The following is a 15,755-nucleotide window of genomic DNA, read 5'->3' as shown; positions in this document are numbered from 1 at the left end:
GAGGGAAAGGAAAATCAAAGAAGTATCCACATTGTTAGATTACGTGTCTCTCATGGCACAGAGATTGGGATTACTGACCTGTTGATGTCGAGTGGATTACAACTCATAAGGACTCTATAGGACAGAATAGGATTGTCCCATAGGGTTTCCAAGGCTGTAATTTTTACAGAAGCAGACTGCCACGTCTTCCTTCCGCAGAGCAGCTGGTGGGTTTCAAACGCCTATCTTCCATTAGCAGTTGAACACTTAGCCACTGTGCTAACAGGGCTCCTTTTTCATTACGAAAAGATGAAAATAAACACATTTAGATATCCGTGGGTCAAATTCTACTCCACCAAAACTACAATTTAGAAGCTTCCTGACATAAACAACTCGGTTATTTAACTAAAAATGAGAGGTGGCAAACTACAGAATGTATATGTTTTCATGATTCGAGAGCCAACTCACATGATAAGGAAAACAGTTGATGAACTGTTGTAGATGGAAGAAAGGAGAATTCTCAGACTAAACCTCTGTGTTGCACATGCCTTCTTTTATCTGTTAGTTTTGAACTCCCAGCGGATCAACAGTTCTATCCAAGGACTTGTCTGACTTGGACATGCCCACCCAACCTCACGTCTTGGCGATTCTTGGAATTTGAGATTTTAGAGTTGTAAAGACCCCACATCCAGCCTAGTCTCTTATCCAGGTGGGTGAGGGGTAGAACACAGATTCATAGGCCCTCAAGATCTCAGCATAGCAAGGTTTTATAAATTTTTGTATGAGTGACTTATCTGATTTGTAAACTGTTACTTAAAGCACAATAAAAATAAAAAATGATGAAGAAGGAAATGGTTTGTGAGACATATTTACAACAATCAAAAAAGGGATGCTGAATCTGCTGAAATCTCATCAGATTTGATTTCTTGGGTTGGGCGTTTAGGATCATGTTTTCATGGCATATTCTGATTAATTGGCCTAATAACATGCTTAGTACTGATACTTTCTAGTTTGTTGTGTAGTGACTGGTGGCTTAAACACATACAAGGGGCCATGAAAGGCATAGCAGTTGGTCGGTATTCACCTGGAACAACAGAGGAAAAACGTGAGACAGGAAAATAAGGGAAGTGTACGTAATTGTCTCCATGAAAACCTGCTTCAAGTACCATGAGACCAGAAGAACTGGATGGTACCCAACTACCATTAATGAACATTTTGATCAAAGACTCTATAGAAGAATCCTCCTAAAAAGGGATAAAATACAGATAAGAATTTCAAAATCTCACGGACTCCGTCTTCTTGAATCCATAAAGATTGAATGAACCCCTGAAACTATTGCTCTGAGATAAACATTAATGCTTAAACCAAAAATATCCCCTGAAGACTTCTTAAAACTGAACAGTAGTTTAACTTAACTACTAAAAAATGCATGCCTTGAGCGTACTACCCTTTTAAGAACTATCTATGTGGGATCAAATTGACAACAGCAGCAGGGAAGATTAGATAGGAAACTTAGGGAGCAATGAATTTATGTTAAAGGGGGAAGAAGAACGCAGAAAAGGAGGATGAGAATGGTTACACAACTTGAAGAATCAATGTCACTAAATGGTACATGTAGAAACTGTTGAATTGGTGTATGTTTTGCTATGTGTATACTCAACAACAACAAAATAAGTAACATTCAGAGAAGGTCCTTATCTCTTCTGAGCTGCTTCTGAGTGTTCTTCATGTGGCTTGTCAACTCTCTTCCTCCATCTCAGTTTCTCTGGCTGACTTGTTGGGTCTCTTTTATATCTCAAAAGACATTGACTCAAGACACAGCCAGCACTAATCCTGTCTCATTAACATAACAAAGGCAACCCATTCCCAAATGGGAATATAAGCACAGATATACAGGGCAGGATTTATGACAATACTTTTGGGAGAGAGAATTCAGTCTGTAACGTTCCACGCTTTGGCCCCCAAATTGAATATATCTGCCACAATCAAAACCCATTCACCCCATCACATCATTCCAAAAGTCTTAAATCAACTCTAAGTTCAAAATCTCATCTTCCAAGTCATCTAGATCAAATACGGGTGAGACTTGAGGCATATTCCAACCTCGGACAAAATTCCTCTTCATCTGTGAACCTGGGAAATCTAGGCTACAAATTATCTGTTTCCAAAGTACAATAATAGAACAGACACAAGGTTGACATTTCCATCACAAGAGGGGCAAATTAGAGGGCAAGAAGGGATAAGGGGCACCACATAAGTCCAAAACCCAGCACCCCAACATATATTATCCCTCAAGTCTTCAAAATAATCCTCTGGTCTCTGAGAACATCCAGGCAATGACCCTGCATTCCAGAGTCTAGGTGTTGACCATGATCTTTGGATTCTGGGTGTAGGCCCCTGAATCCTGAGCTTCAACTTGGCCTTTGAGGCCCACTGCGATGGCAACATTGCTCCCTTGCCTTGGGCGGCCCCATTCTTCTAATCCCTCCAGCAACCCCACCACCTCAAACCCAATAAACCCTGCTCTTTTTTGTATGTGGGCTTTAGTTGAAAATTTACAGCTCAAGTTAGTTTCTCATACAAAAGTTTATACACACATTGTTATGTGACCCTAGTTGCTATCCCTGTAATGTGACCACACATTTCTCCTTTCCACCCCGGATTTTCCGTGTCCATTCAACTAGCTCCTATCCCTTTTGCTGTCTCATCTCGCCTCTGGACAGGAGCTGCCCATTTAGTCTTGAGTATCTGCTTGAACTAAGAAGCACACTCTTCATGAGTATCATTTTATGCGTTATAGTGCAGTCTATTCTATGTCTCAAGAGTTGGCTTTGGGAATGGTTTTAGTTCTGGGTGAACAGAGAGTCCAGGGGTCATGTTTTCTGGGGTTCGTCCAGTCTCAGTCAGACCACTAAGTCTGGTTTTTTACTAGAATTTGAGTTCTGCATGGTGCTTTTCTCCTGCTCTGTCAGGGGCTCTCTATTGTGTTCCCTGTTAGGGCAGTCATTGGTGGTAGCTGTGCACCATCTAGTTCTTCTGGTGTCAGGGTGATGGACCCTCTGGTTTATGTGGACCTTTCTGTCTCAGCACTACACATTTATTCAAAACCCTTTGCTTGTCAGCATGCTGGGTGTTCTTCCTGACCCTTTGACTGAGCTGGCACTTTCTGTGCAGTGATTGAAATCCCACGCTATTTCTGTGAGCTCACCAAAGTCCTCAAGCTTGCCTACTCCAACACCTTCATCAATAACCTTGTGTTATATATTGTGACAGACGTCATGGTTTTTCTTCCTCTTGCTTGGATCCTTTTCATATATGCCAAACTGCGTATTATATACTGAGCATCTGAAGAAAGGAAGGGAAGTGACTTAGTTACCTAGAGTTGCTGTAACAGAAACACCAGAAGTGGGTGGCTTTACCAAATTTGTTTTCTCACAGTTTAGGAGGCTTGAAGCCTAAATTCAGGGTGCTGCCTTTAGGGAAATGCTTTCTCTTTCTGTCGGCTCCAGGGGAACGTCCTTGTCTCAGGTCGTGTTTTTCTGTTCCTTGATGATCTTCACGTGATGTGGCATCTGTTTCCCTCGATCTCTGCGTGTTTGTTTGGTTGCTTCCTTAAAATTTCTCTTTTTATATCTCAAAAACAGATTGATTTAAGTAAGATTTCTGAGATTTGAAAAGTGATTCATACTATCTTCACTAACACTGTCTCATTAACATAAGAAAACCCACTCCCAGACGGAATTATAACCACAGGATAGGGTTTAGGATTTACAACACAGATTTCTGGGGGACACAACTCAATACATAACATTTTACTTTTTGACTTCCCCCAAATTCATGTCCTCACCACATGCAAAAAACATTCACCATGGCCCACCATCCTAAATTTCTTAAATCGACTCCAAGCCCAAAATCTCATCTTCTGAAACCTGTAAATGAAATATGGGGCACAATTCCTTTGCATCTGCAAACCCGTGAAACCTAGACTACAAGTTATCTGTTTCCAAAGTACAATGGTGGAACAGGCACAAGGTAAACATTTCCATTACAAATGGGGGAAATCGGAGGGAAAGAAGGGATAATGGGCACCAACCAAGTCCAAAACCCAGCAGAACAAATTTCATTAGTTCTCAAGGCTTGAAAATAATCCTCTGTTCCCTGAGAGCATCTGGGCAATGTTCCCACCCTCCAGAGCGTGGGTGTTGGCCATGCTTTCTGGATTCTGGTTGGAGGTCTCTCGGCTTGGGGTTTCACACCTAACTTCCAAAGCCACTGGGTTGGCAACTCTGCTCCCTTGGCTTTAGGTAGCCCTATCCTCCTAGTCCGCCTGAGCGGCGACTATTTCCCCTCGACCCTGGCAGACACCATTCTCCTGCCCCTTGTGCATGCCATCCCCACTCCCTCAGCTTTCAGCAGCAGACCAACCCTCTTGGCACAACTGAATGGCAGCCGCACATGCCAAAACCGAGTTGCTGGAGATTTAAGTCTTTGAAACCGAGGAGGGTGTGTCTGCACCCTTTGAAACCCAGGAGTTCTTGGCTCCACCCTTCGACAATCAGTCAGCCCTGGTTCTAGTGTTCCTTCCAACTTCTCTACTGATCTCAGAGCAGCTGCAGGGATGATTCTTCTCTTGGAGGACAACAGACGTAGCTCCTCTGCCCATTTTCTTGCCTGTAGAATTCCAGGAGGCAGAGGTCTTTCCTTTTGCAGCCACATCCTTAGCAAACATTCTAGGACACGTGTCCTTAGTTTGTTCAACAGAATTTTCCAAACCTTTAAGTTCTGTTTTCATGTTGCACAGTTCATTTTTAAGTCCATCTCTTTCCTCTTGCATTTTACTATTAGCAAAAGAAGAAACCATGTGACCTCTTTAAGACCTTGCTTAGAAATCCCGTTGCCCTTATATCCCGGTTCATCAGTTATAAGTTTTGCCTCCCACAAAACATTTGGACATAATTCAGGCAAGCTCTTTGACGTTGCCTAAAAAGAATTAGTCCTCCTCCATCGTCCAATCACAGGTTCACCTTTTAAAGCCCCAGCAGAAGCACATTTAATGTCCACATGTCTAGCAACATTCTGTTGATGGCACCAACCTACTCTCTGAAATGATGGAGAATTTTCTCTAGGGCTCTCCTCACTTCTTTCTGAGCCCTCACCAGAATTGCTTCTGATGTCCATAGTTCTACCGACCTTCTCTTGAAGACCATCTAGGCTTTGACTATTACGCACATTAAAACTCTTCCAGGCTTTTCCTATTACCCAATTCGAAAACCACTTCCACATTTTAGATATTTTTTAGAGCAGCATCCCACTGACCCATTACAAATTCTTAGTTGTCTAGTGTTGATATAACAGAAATAACACAAGTGGGTGGCTGTAACAAACAAAGCTATTTTCGCAACAGTTTAGGGAGCTGGAAGTTCAAATTCAGGGCACCAGCTCTAGGGAAGCCTTCCTTTCTCTGTGGCCTCTGAGGAAAGGTCCTTGTCTCTTCTCAGCTTCTGATCTCAGTTTCTTGCTTATCTTCATGTGGTGTGGCATCTGTCTTCCCCCAGCTCTGCTTGTCTGCTTGATTGCTTGCTCAATCTGATTTTTTTTACATCTCCAAAGAGATTGACTTAAGACATACCTTACACTGATATTGCCTCATTAACATAACCAAGAAACCCCACTCCCAAATAGGACTATATCCACAAGTATAGGGATTAAGTTTTATAACACATACTTTTGGGGGATACAGATTTGATCCGTAACGGGAAGTATAAAGCATTTTCTCCTGTGGGTCTCACCTCTCGTTTGTCTCCTCGTTCTACGAAGCCTGCCTGCTTATGTCTGTGTGTTCTACATCCACATCACTTGTGCAGGGGTGATTGCCGTTCTGTACACGTTGGTCGCTTCCATGACAAAGCCCTTCATCTACAACTTGGTGAACAAAGGCATAAAGGGAGCCCTGCAGACATTTCTCTACAGTGAGTCTTCCTGCCAGAGACATCGCCAATGTCCTGTGCTGGACACATGAGTCCACGGGTGATGGAACAGTGCAGTTAATAGTGTGAACTCTTAGGTTTTCCTTTCCTGGCTTGAAAATCTTGATGCCACCTTAATAGAAGGTGGTTTTGAGAAATATGCTTAGCTTCCCTGTGCCTCAGTTTCCTCATCTGGGAAAGAGAGGCTATGACAACATGTGCCACATGTGGTTGATATGAGGATTAAATGAGCTAATATGGTAAATCACCAGCACAAGAAATACCACGTGAAGTTCCAAGTAGATGTTGGCTATTGTTATGTAAAAGGGAAGTTTTCATGTGTCCCTGGATTTTGTCCCATACTGTTAGGCCACTTTTTGGCCACGTGCAACGGCTTCCACCAGGGCTCCGTAGCCCAGGATGCATGTAGGATGTTCAGCAGCCTCCTTGGCCTCTAAAACACTAGAGTGTATTAGCACGTGCCTCCCTCGCAGTGTTTCCAGATATTGCCACATATCCTGAGGTGGAAAATGATCCCCAGTTGACAATCACTGGTGTAGGCGGAGTGTCTCCAAAACAGAAAGAAAACATTTCATAAGGCTATAAGGAAATAAATGGGGACTACATCCTTGTCACATCTGGGAATTTGGGAAATATGATTAGGGACTGGACTTGTGTTAAAAGAGCAGAAGGGATGGAGACTTACAATTTTCCTAGATTCATATTTTCTACAATTCACTCCCCCCCCCCCTTTTTTTTTTAATGTGCCTTTGTAATCCTTGGCTAAAGAGTGAACCTCAGGAGTGAGTTCAGGACTGAGTTAAAAGGCTGTCTGGGGGCCATACTCTCGGGGTTTCTCAGTCTCTGTCAGAACAGTAAGTCTGGTTTTCTCTTGTGAGTTTGGATTTTGTTCTACTTTTTCCTCCAGGTCTGTCTGGGATCCTCTATTGTGATCCCTGTCAGAGCAGTTGGTGTTGATAGCGGGGCACCATCTGGTTGTGCTGGACTGTCTCGTGGAGGCTGTGGTAGTTGTTCATTACTGCTTTACCTTGTGTCTGTGCTGTTCTTCATTATTCCTTGCTCCATACAAGGTGAGAAAAGTGGAGCATCTTAGATGGCCACTCACGAGGTTTTAAGACCCCAGATGCTACTCAACAAAGTAGGATGCAGAACACTTACCTTTTAAAGTGTGTTATGCCAATTGAGCTAAATATTAATGAGTCAATGGTCCCTAGCCCTCAGTCCAGTAATTCGGTCCCTCAGGGAATTTGGATTTGTCTATGAAGTTTCCATGACCTTGGCTTGATCAAGTTCTGCTGACTTCCCCAGTATTCCCCAGTGCCTTAGCCTTCATCAAAGCTTCCTCTTAACTATTCACGAGTATTTTTCTTTCCCTCCTCGCCCTTCCACTGTAACCATCAAAGATTGTTTCTGTGTGTAAAACTTCTTGAGTTTTTTAATAGTGGTCTCGAACAGTATTCGTCCTTTTGTGATTGACCCATTTCACTCATTAAAATGCCCTCCCAACTGATCTGTGTTGTGAGATGTTCCGCAGATTCAACATTCATTATGTTTGCATAGTATTTCATTGTGTTCAGGTACCATAGGTTGTTTACCCATTGTCATGGGTTGAATTGCATCCCCCCCAAAATATCTCTCAATTTCGATAGGTCATCATTCCCTTGTATGATTGTCTACCATTTTATCTTCTGATTTCTCTGTGTTGTAAATCCTATCACTATGATGTAATAAGATGAATTAGCGGCAGGCAAAAAAAAAAAAAATTTTTTTATATTGATGAGGTCTACAAGCCTAGGTAGTGTCTTAAGGCGATCTCTTCTGAGATATAAAAGAGAGAAACCATCAGAGAGACATGGGGACCTCATACCGCCAAGTAAGCAGCGACAGCAGCAGTGTGTGTCCTTTGGACCTGACGTTCCTGCACTGGGATGCTCCCAGACCAAGGGAAGACTGATGACAAGGAACTTCCTCCAGAGCCAGCACAGACAGAAAGACTTCCCTTGGAGAGGACAGTGCCTTGAATTCAGACTTCTAGCCTTCTGGACTGTGAGAGAATAAAATTTCTCTGTGTTAAAACCATCCACTTGTGGCATTTCTCTTACAGCAGCACTCGTTGACTAAGACATCCATTCACCTGTGGATGGGCACTTAGGTTATTTCCATCTTTTTGCTATTGTAGACAATGCTGCAGTGAACATGCGTATGGGTATGTCTATTTCTGTGATGGCTCATTTCTCTAGGGTATATTCCTAGGAGTGGCATTGCTGAATCCTATGGTATTTCTATTTCTAGCTTTTTATGGAAGCACCAAATCGTCTTCCAAAATGGTTGTACCACTTTACATTCTCACCAGCAGTGCATAAGAGTTCGAATCTCCCTTGTCTGAGTCATCTAGTGCTGCTATAACTGAGATACCACAAGTGGATGGCTTTAACAAAGAGAAATTTATTTCTTCACAGTAAAGTAGGCTAAAAGTCCAAATTTGAGACGTCGGCTCCAGGGAAAGGCTTTTACTGTCAGCCTTCTCCTCAATCTATCCCAGCTTTGGAAGCCTCTCTGAGCAGGGACCCTGGGTCCAAAGGACACGCTCTGCTCCCGGCAGTGCTTTCCGGTATGAGGTTCCCCTGTCTCTCTGCTCACTTCTTTTTCCTTTTATCTCTCATGAAAGGTGGTGCATGCCACACCCCAGGGAAACTCCCTTTTCACTGGATCAGGGAGGTGACCTGGTAAGGGTGTTATATCCCACGCTAATCCTCTTTAACATAAAACTACAATCACAAAATGGAGGACAACCACAGAATACTGGAAATCATGACTTAACCAAGTTAATACATTTCCGGGGGGACATAATTGAACCCATGACATCCCTGCAACCTCTCCAGCATTGATTTTTGGGTTTTTGTTGTTGTTGTTCTTACGTGCCAATAATGTTGGGGTGAGAAGGTAGCTCATAGTTTTCCTTAACTTAATGTGGTTTAGGTGAAAGTTTACAATTCAAGTCAGTCTCTCATACAAAAAGCTGTGCAGACCTTGCTATGCAGTCCCAGCTGTGCTCCCCTTAATGAGACAGCACATTCCTCCTCTCCAACCTGCATTCCCTGTGTCCATTCAGCCAGCTCCTGTCCCCCTCTTCCTTCTCATCTCGCCACCACACAGGAGTTGCCCACATAATCCTATGTGTCTGCTTGAGCCATGAAGTTCACTCCTAAGCAGCATCATTGTCTTATAGTCCAGGCCAATCGCTGTGTGTAGAGGTGGTTTCGGGAATGGTTCCAATCTTGGGCTATCAAAGGGTTCGGGGACCTTGGCTGTCAGGGTCCCTAGGTCTCAGGCAGACCATTAAGCCTGGGCTTTTTATGAGATTTTAAGATCTGCATCCCACTATTGTCCTGTTCCATCAGGTATTCTCTGTTGTGTTCTCCCAGGGCAATGATCACCAGCAGCTGGGCACCATCTAGTTCTTTGAGTCTTAGGCTGGTGGAGTCTCTGGTTTATCTGGCCCTGTTTCTTGGGCTTGTATTTATCTTGAGTCTTTGGTGTTCTTCATTCTCCTTTGCTCCAGGTGGGTTCAGACCAATTGATGCATCTTAGACGGCCGCTTCCTAGCGTTTAAAACCCCAGCGGCCTCTCACCAAAGTGGAATGCAGACTGGTTTTTTAATACATTTTGTTATGCCAGTTGACCGACATGTCCCTTGCAACCATTGTCTCCAGACACCTGTCCTTACTACTCTGGCCTTTGAAGCTTTTGGTTGTATTGAGGAAATTCCTTTTGGTTTTCTTCAGTTGTACTTCCCATCGCCTACATTTTTGTCTGCTATCTAGTTAGTGAATATCCCTCTCTCCCTGCCTCATTGTAGTTTTCATTTGCATTTCTTTAATGGCTAGTGATGGTGAGCATTTTCTCAATCCTGTTAGCTGCCCCACATTACCATTATTAATGAAATTCTGCAGCTTTGGAAGTTATCAGAAATGAAATGGAACTCATAAACATCAATATCCTAGGCATTACTGAGCTGAAATGGACTGGTATGGGCCATGTCAGACATTTGTATGACCAACTATGCCAGGAATGACAAATTGAAGAGGAAAGGAATCGCATTCATGATCAAAAAGAACATTTCAAGATCCTGCATTACAACACTGTCAATGACAGCATAATAGCCATATGCCTACAAGAAAGAACAGTTAATACATATATTATTCAAATTTATGCATCAACAACTAACGCCACAGATGAAGAAATTGAATATTTATTCAACCACAAAGAGAAATGAAGTTCTGGTATATGCAAGGTGATCGTGAACCTTGAGCACATATTACGACGAGTGAAATAAGCCAGACACTAAAGGACGAATTTCATACAATTCCGTTTATGTGAAATGTCCAGAATTGGCAAAGGCAGAGAGAACAGTTTATTCTTAGTTACCAGGCGCTGGAGGGAGTGGAAATGGGGACTTATTGCTTGTTGGGTACAGAGTTTCTCTTTGGGGTGATGAAAAAAAAACCTCTCTTATTCTTTAGGTGAAACATTACACCTTAAGTTAGTTTCTTATTAAGAAATTTACATAGATATTGTTTTGTGGCATTAGTTGAAATCCCCTGGGTTCCCTGTGTCCATTTGACCAATTTCCCTGTCCCTTCCTGCCTTCTCATCCTGCTTTTGGGCAGGAGCTACCTATTTGGTCTTATAAATCTAATTGAACTAAGAAGCACATTCGTCATGCTTATTACTTCCGGTTTTGCACTCCTGTCTAATCTTTGTCTGAGGAGTGGGCTTGGAGAATGGTTTCAGTTAGCGGTTCGCAGTGCGTCTGGGGGCCAAGGTCTCGGGGGCTCCTCCAGTCTCTGTCAGACCATGAAATCTGCTCAAACATGAATCTGAGCTCTGTTCTACATTTGTATCCTGTTTTGTCCGAGAATGTGTGTTGTGTTCCCTGGTAGGACACTCATTGCTGGCAGCCAGGCACCATCTAGTTGTTCTGGTCTCAGGCTGGTGCAGTCTCTGCTTCATGTACTCCTTTAGTACTTTGGGCTAATATTTTCTGTGTGTGTGTGGTTTTCTTCATTCTCCTTTGCTCCAAATGGGATGGGATGAAGAATTTTTGAAAGAGGGTTGATGGTTGCACAACATTGTCAATGTAACTAATGCATTTGTACACTTAAGATGTTTAAAATGGCAAATTTATTTTTTACGTGTATTTTACAATAGTTTTTAAATTCACTTATAAGAAACAAAAACAAATAATGTCTACTTAGCTCATACAAAAAAGATATCAGAAACTTCGATAGATTCTGCACCCTCTGTTATAAAAACAAAACAAAAATGGGATGCCATATTTTTCATAGTTTTGAAATTGACTATTTTTAGAGACGTATTTACTAAAAAATTGTGCATCAAGTACACAGTCCCCATGCACCCCACCTACACCCAGTGTTTCTCCTATTAACATCTTGCATCACTGTGGTGTGGGGTACGTTTGTAACAACTGGCACATCAATAGTGAGACGTGGTTTTTAACTAAAATACATAGACTTCATCAGGGTTCACTCTTTGTGTTAGGTTTTGATAAATGCATAATGTCATGAGTCCATCATTACATACCCTACAGAATAGTTACGCAGTTGTAAAAATTCCCTGGGCTCCACCTATTCGTTCCTCCTCCCTCTCCCCAAACCCCTGGCAATCAATGATCTTTGTACTGCCTCTACACTTCATACTTTTCTAGAACGTCATCGGCTTGGGATCACACAGGATGTAGCTTTTCTAGACCAGCTTCTTTCATTTAGTGTGGATTTGAGATTCTTCCATAACTTTTCCTACCTTGATAGCTTAATTATTTTCATCGCTGAATAATACACCATTGCATGGATGTCTCACTATTTGTTTACCCATTTACCTATTCAATGACATTTTGGGTGCTTTCAATTATTGTAATTATGAAGAAAGCTGCTATAAACATTTGTGAGCAGGTTTTTATATGGATATATGTTTTTAACTCATGTGGGTAAATATCTAGGAGTGTTACTGCTGGATCAGAATGGGAGGCCTGTGTTTAGATTTTGAAGGAACTGTCAGCTTGTATTCCAAAGTGGAATTCCCATGGAATACAATTTTTTTCAAAAAACACTCTTAAACTAAATACAAGAAGAGTGCATTTCATTGTATACAAAATAACATCCATAAAAATATTAACAAATATAAAACCACATTTGCTCCTGGCTAGTCCCTACAGGCTTATTTGTTATAGTCAAGGACTTTCCGAAAGGTAAAATTTGGCTTGGACTGAGAAAGTAAGAAACACTGATGAAGACAACTCCATAGTGAAAATGAAACTTTCATAGGCACAAAGGAATTCGAATGACCCCTTCTTGGAGGTAGTACTGCTTTGTTACACACTGAGAAACTTTGTTCTTTTATCACTGACTTTCAGAAATTTGCTGTTTGAAATTACAGAATTAAGAATGAAACACCCCCCTTTAGACAGAGTAGTCTCTCCACAGTGAGATCTTATATGTGATATGAGGTGTGATGAACAAGGAAAGGCTTTCTCACACTCCTGACATTCCTAAGTCCTCCACGATGAGTTTTTATATGTCTTCTGAAGGACGAGAAATCACGAAGGCCTTCCCACATTCCTTACATTGATATGGCCTCTCTCCAGTATGAACTCTTCTATGTGTCACGAGGTCTGAGGACTGTCTAAAGGCTTTCCCACACTGTTTACATTCATAAGGCTTCTCTCCACTGTGAGTTCTTATATGTTTAGTGAGGAATGAGACCTGACTAAAGGCTTTCCCACATTGTGTACGTTTATATGCCTTGTCTCCACTGTGAGTTCTTCTGTGATTACTGAGATGTGAGGAACAATTAAAGGCTTTTCCACATTCCTTACATTCGTAAGGCCTTTCTCCACTGTGAATCCTTCTATGTACAGTGAGGTTTGAGGATTGCCTAAAAACTTTCCCACATTCCTTACATTCATAAGGCCTCTCTCCACTGTGAATTCTTATATGTGAAGTGAAGGTAGAAGAATACTTAAATGATTTCCCACATTCCTTACATTCATAAGGCCTGACAGCGCTATGAATTCTCCTATGCAAAGCGATGGCTGAAGAATACCTAAAGGCTTTCCCACATTCCTTACATTGATATGGCCTTTCTCCAGTATGAATCCTTCTATGTGATATGAGGCCTGAGAACTGCCTAAAAGCTTTCCCACATTGCTTACATTCATAAGGCTTCTCTCCACTGTGAGTTGTTATATGTGTAGTGAGGGTTGAGACCCGACTAAAGGTTTTCCCACATTCCTTACATTCATAAGGCCTCTGCCCAGTGTGAGTTCTTATATGGGTAGTGAGGTGTCCTGACTGACTAAAGCCTTTCCCACATTCCTGACATTCATAAGGCCTCTCTCCACTGTGAGTTCGCATATGCTTAGTGAGGTATGAGGGCCATCTAAAGGCTTTCCCACATTCATTACATTCGTAAGGCCTCTCTTCACTGTGAGTTCCTAAATGTGCAGTGAGGGCTGAGGAAAAACTAAAGGCTTTCCTAAATTCCCTACATTCATAGGGCTTATCTCTGTTATAGAAAAGGAGGGATAAAGGGTCACTAGAAGAACTTTCTTTACATTCACCCTTGTGACCTCTCACATGTGTCCAAAAGGACGAGAAACTACAGAAATCTTTCCCATACTCATTACATTTATACTGATTGTCACTAGTGAGTGTTGTCACAGGATTCTTAAGAGTTGAGATACAAATGAAATCCTTCCCACATACCTCACACTTATGGGGTTTCTTGCCACTAAGAGGTCTCATAGGAGTGGTACCACCACAGGCTTCTCTAGATGCAATAAACTGACAGGCATGGTGGTTATGTGATGAGGGATCCATGATGGCTTTTTCACAGTCAGAGCATTCAAAAGGATTTACTTCTGGAGGATTTCTTTTCTGCACGGTAAGATTTGGAACCCGGCTGAAGGTTTTCCCACACTGATTGCCTTCGTTACTTTCACAGAGGTTTTCTACTGTATGAATTCTGTTAAAAACAGGTAACATGTTGGAAATCAATTATTTCCACTTCCTCATTACCAAACAAAGTGAACACGCAGTTTTTGGCTTGACTTCTCTCCTGTTTCATAGTTTAAATCATCTAGCAGAAATACTACCATAATTGTCACTGTTTTTCTAAAATATGAGGCTTTCTGATCATTGTGTGTAAGTGAAATATGTTTCAAATACTCAATGTCTGACACACATTTATGAAAAAGTTGTGAAAATTCCCTGAACACGTAAGTTTACAGCAAAGTTTATACATATACAAATATACATACACATATATATTTATATATGTATGAGTACATGTCAGGGCTTTGAACTGGTTCGTATTACTTCAAAAATTGCCAACGTAAATAAGGTCAGTGTTTGCGTTGAATATCTGCTGCCCATCGGATTTAAACCTGTGTTGGAAACACCACAGGGCCCTGAACAAAGATGGCAGGCAATCTCATAGGTTTCAACGCGTGTCGCTCCGCACAGTACTGTGAATAATCCCACCGGCATGGATTCCAAAAAAGTTTCAGGAACCTGCTGCAGAATCCTGAATAGCAGGAGTATGACGAGAAACACACATTCAAAGCAGTGTAGTGGGACACCGTGTTTGTGCAGGGCACCGCCAACTGTTCTCTGCTCAGGTCAAAATCCAACAGGCAATAGGTTTGGAGGCTATGCAATGCGTACACCAACCTTCTTTATGTTTACAATTACTGAACTGTTGTGAAACAGTTGGAAACCTTGGTATACACACATGAACATACGAATGTGTATTTTAAGGTCATCACAACTCAGGATTGTCTCGTGAAGCACCGCTTTCTCTTCTTTGAATGACACTCACCTCAAACGTCTCTCTTGGTTTTTATGATCATCTTTATTACTATGTAATTCAGAGATTTCTCCTAACGTGGACGACCAGATGTTATTTTTTATGTATCGCATCATTATATGTTTCCTGGGTAACTTTTCTCCATCCTTAAGGTTTCCAAAATCTGACCCAATAATTCAAGTTGAGGTTCGCGATATGAAACAAACAGAAAGAAATTATTAGGGGAAAAAGGACCACTGTTAATAAAGACGTAGCCACATTTCACGGTTTCAGCACTTTACCAATGGTTTAGAAGCAATTTACTAGGACATACTTTTAGGAACCTTGAGAGTAATGGTGACATGAATAAGCGTAATTAGAGCTAAGTAGAAAGATATTGGACACGATATACATGTAACATTAAATGAGAAAAAGGATCCGCATGACCGCAGCTGTGAAAGGATCACTAAAGTCAGAAAAGGAAGCTCAGGTTTCCATGAAGTTGTGTCTCTGGGAAAACAAATGTGTAGAGCTGACATGGTGCTCATGAAGAAACGCTTATCATGAGGGAAGTCAGTGAAGAGTAATGAGGAGTTCCTTGATATTGAGCCAATACTTTGCTCTTCAGGGTCTCTGAAGATAGACAGGTGTGGGTTGATTTGCAGCAAAATAATCATGTCAAACTTGTAATCAACACAGTAATACTCTACGTGGTCCCAAAATACAATACCGTCTGTACCCCAAAGTGACCCCTAAAGCCAATGCTTACATTTACAACACTTCAAGAGCCTCAAGGCTTTTAATCACAAGAGAAGTGAAAGCTAAGTGTAATACATAGTGCTTTGTGTTCACGGAGAAGCCAAGATACATGAGCTCTATAGACCAAAGGACCATGCCTGCTTTATTTAATGATTCATTCTCATT

At 41.7% G+C, this 15,755-nt stretch overlaps 1 protein-coding gene across 1 annotated transcript; it reads right to left on the bottom strand.

Moving 5' to 3' along the window:
* Nucleotides 1-12,414: 12,414 nt before the first annotated feature.
* On the bottom strand, nucleotides 12,415-14,029 carry LOC135229065 (zinc finger protein OZF-like). The gene has a single exon (XM_064278855.1). The coding sequence runs from the start codon at nucleotides 14,027-14,029 to the stop codon at nucleotides 12,557-12,559; it is 1,473 nt and encodes a 490-aa protein (XP_064134925.1). The 3' UTR covers nucleotides 12,415-12,556.
* Nucleotides 14,030-15,755: the final 1,726 nt, after the last annotated feature.

This window comes from Loxodonta africana, chromosome Y (genome assembly GCF_030014295.1).
Source record: "Loxodonta africana isolate mLoxAfr1 chromosome Y, mLoxAfr1.hap2, whole genome shotgun sequence".
NCBI classification, from domain to species: domain Eukaryota; kingdom Metazoa; phylum Chordata; class Mammalia; order Proboscidea; family Elephantidae; genus Loxodonta; species Loxodonta africana.
Note: the sequence above shows the minus strand (reverse complement) of the source record. Positions and strands in the feature narration are given on the sequence as shown.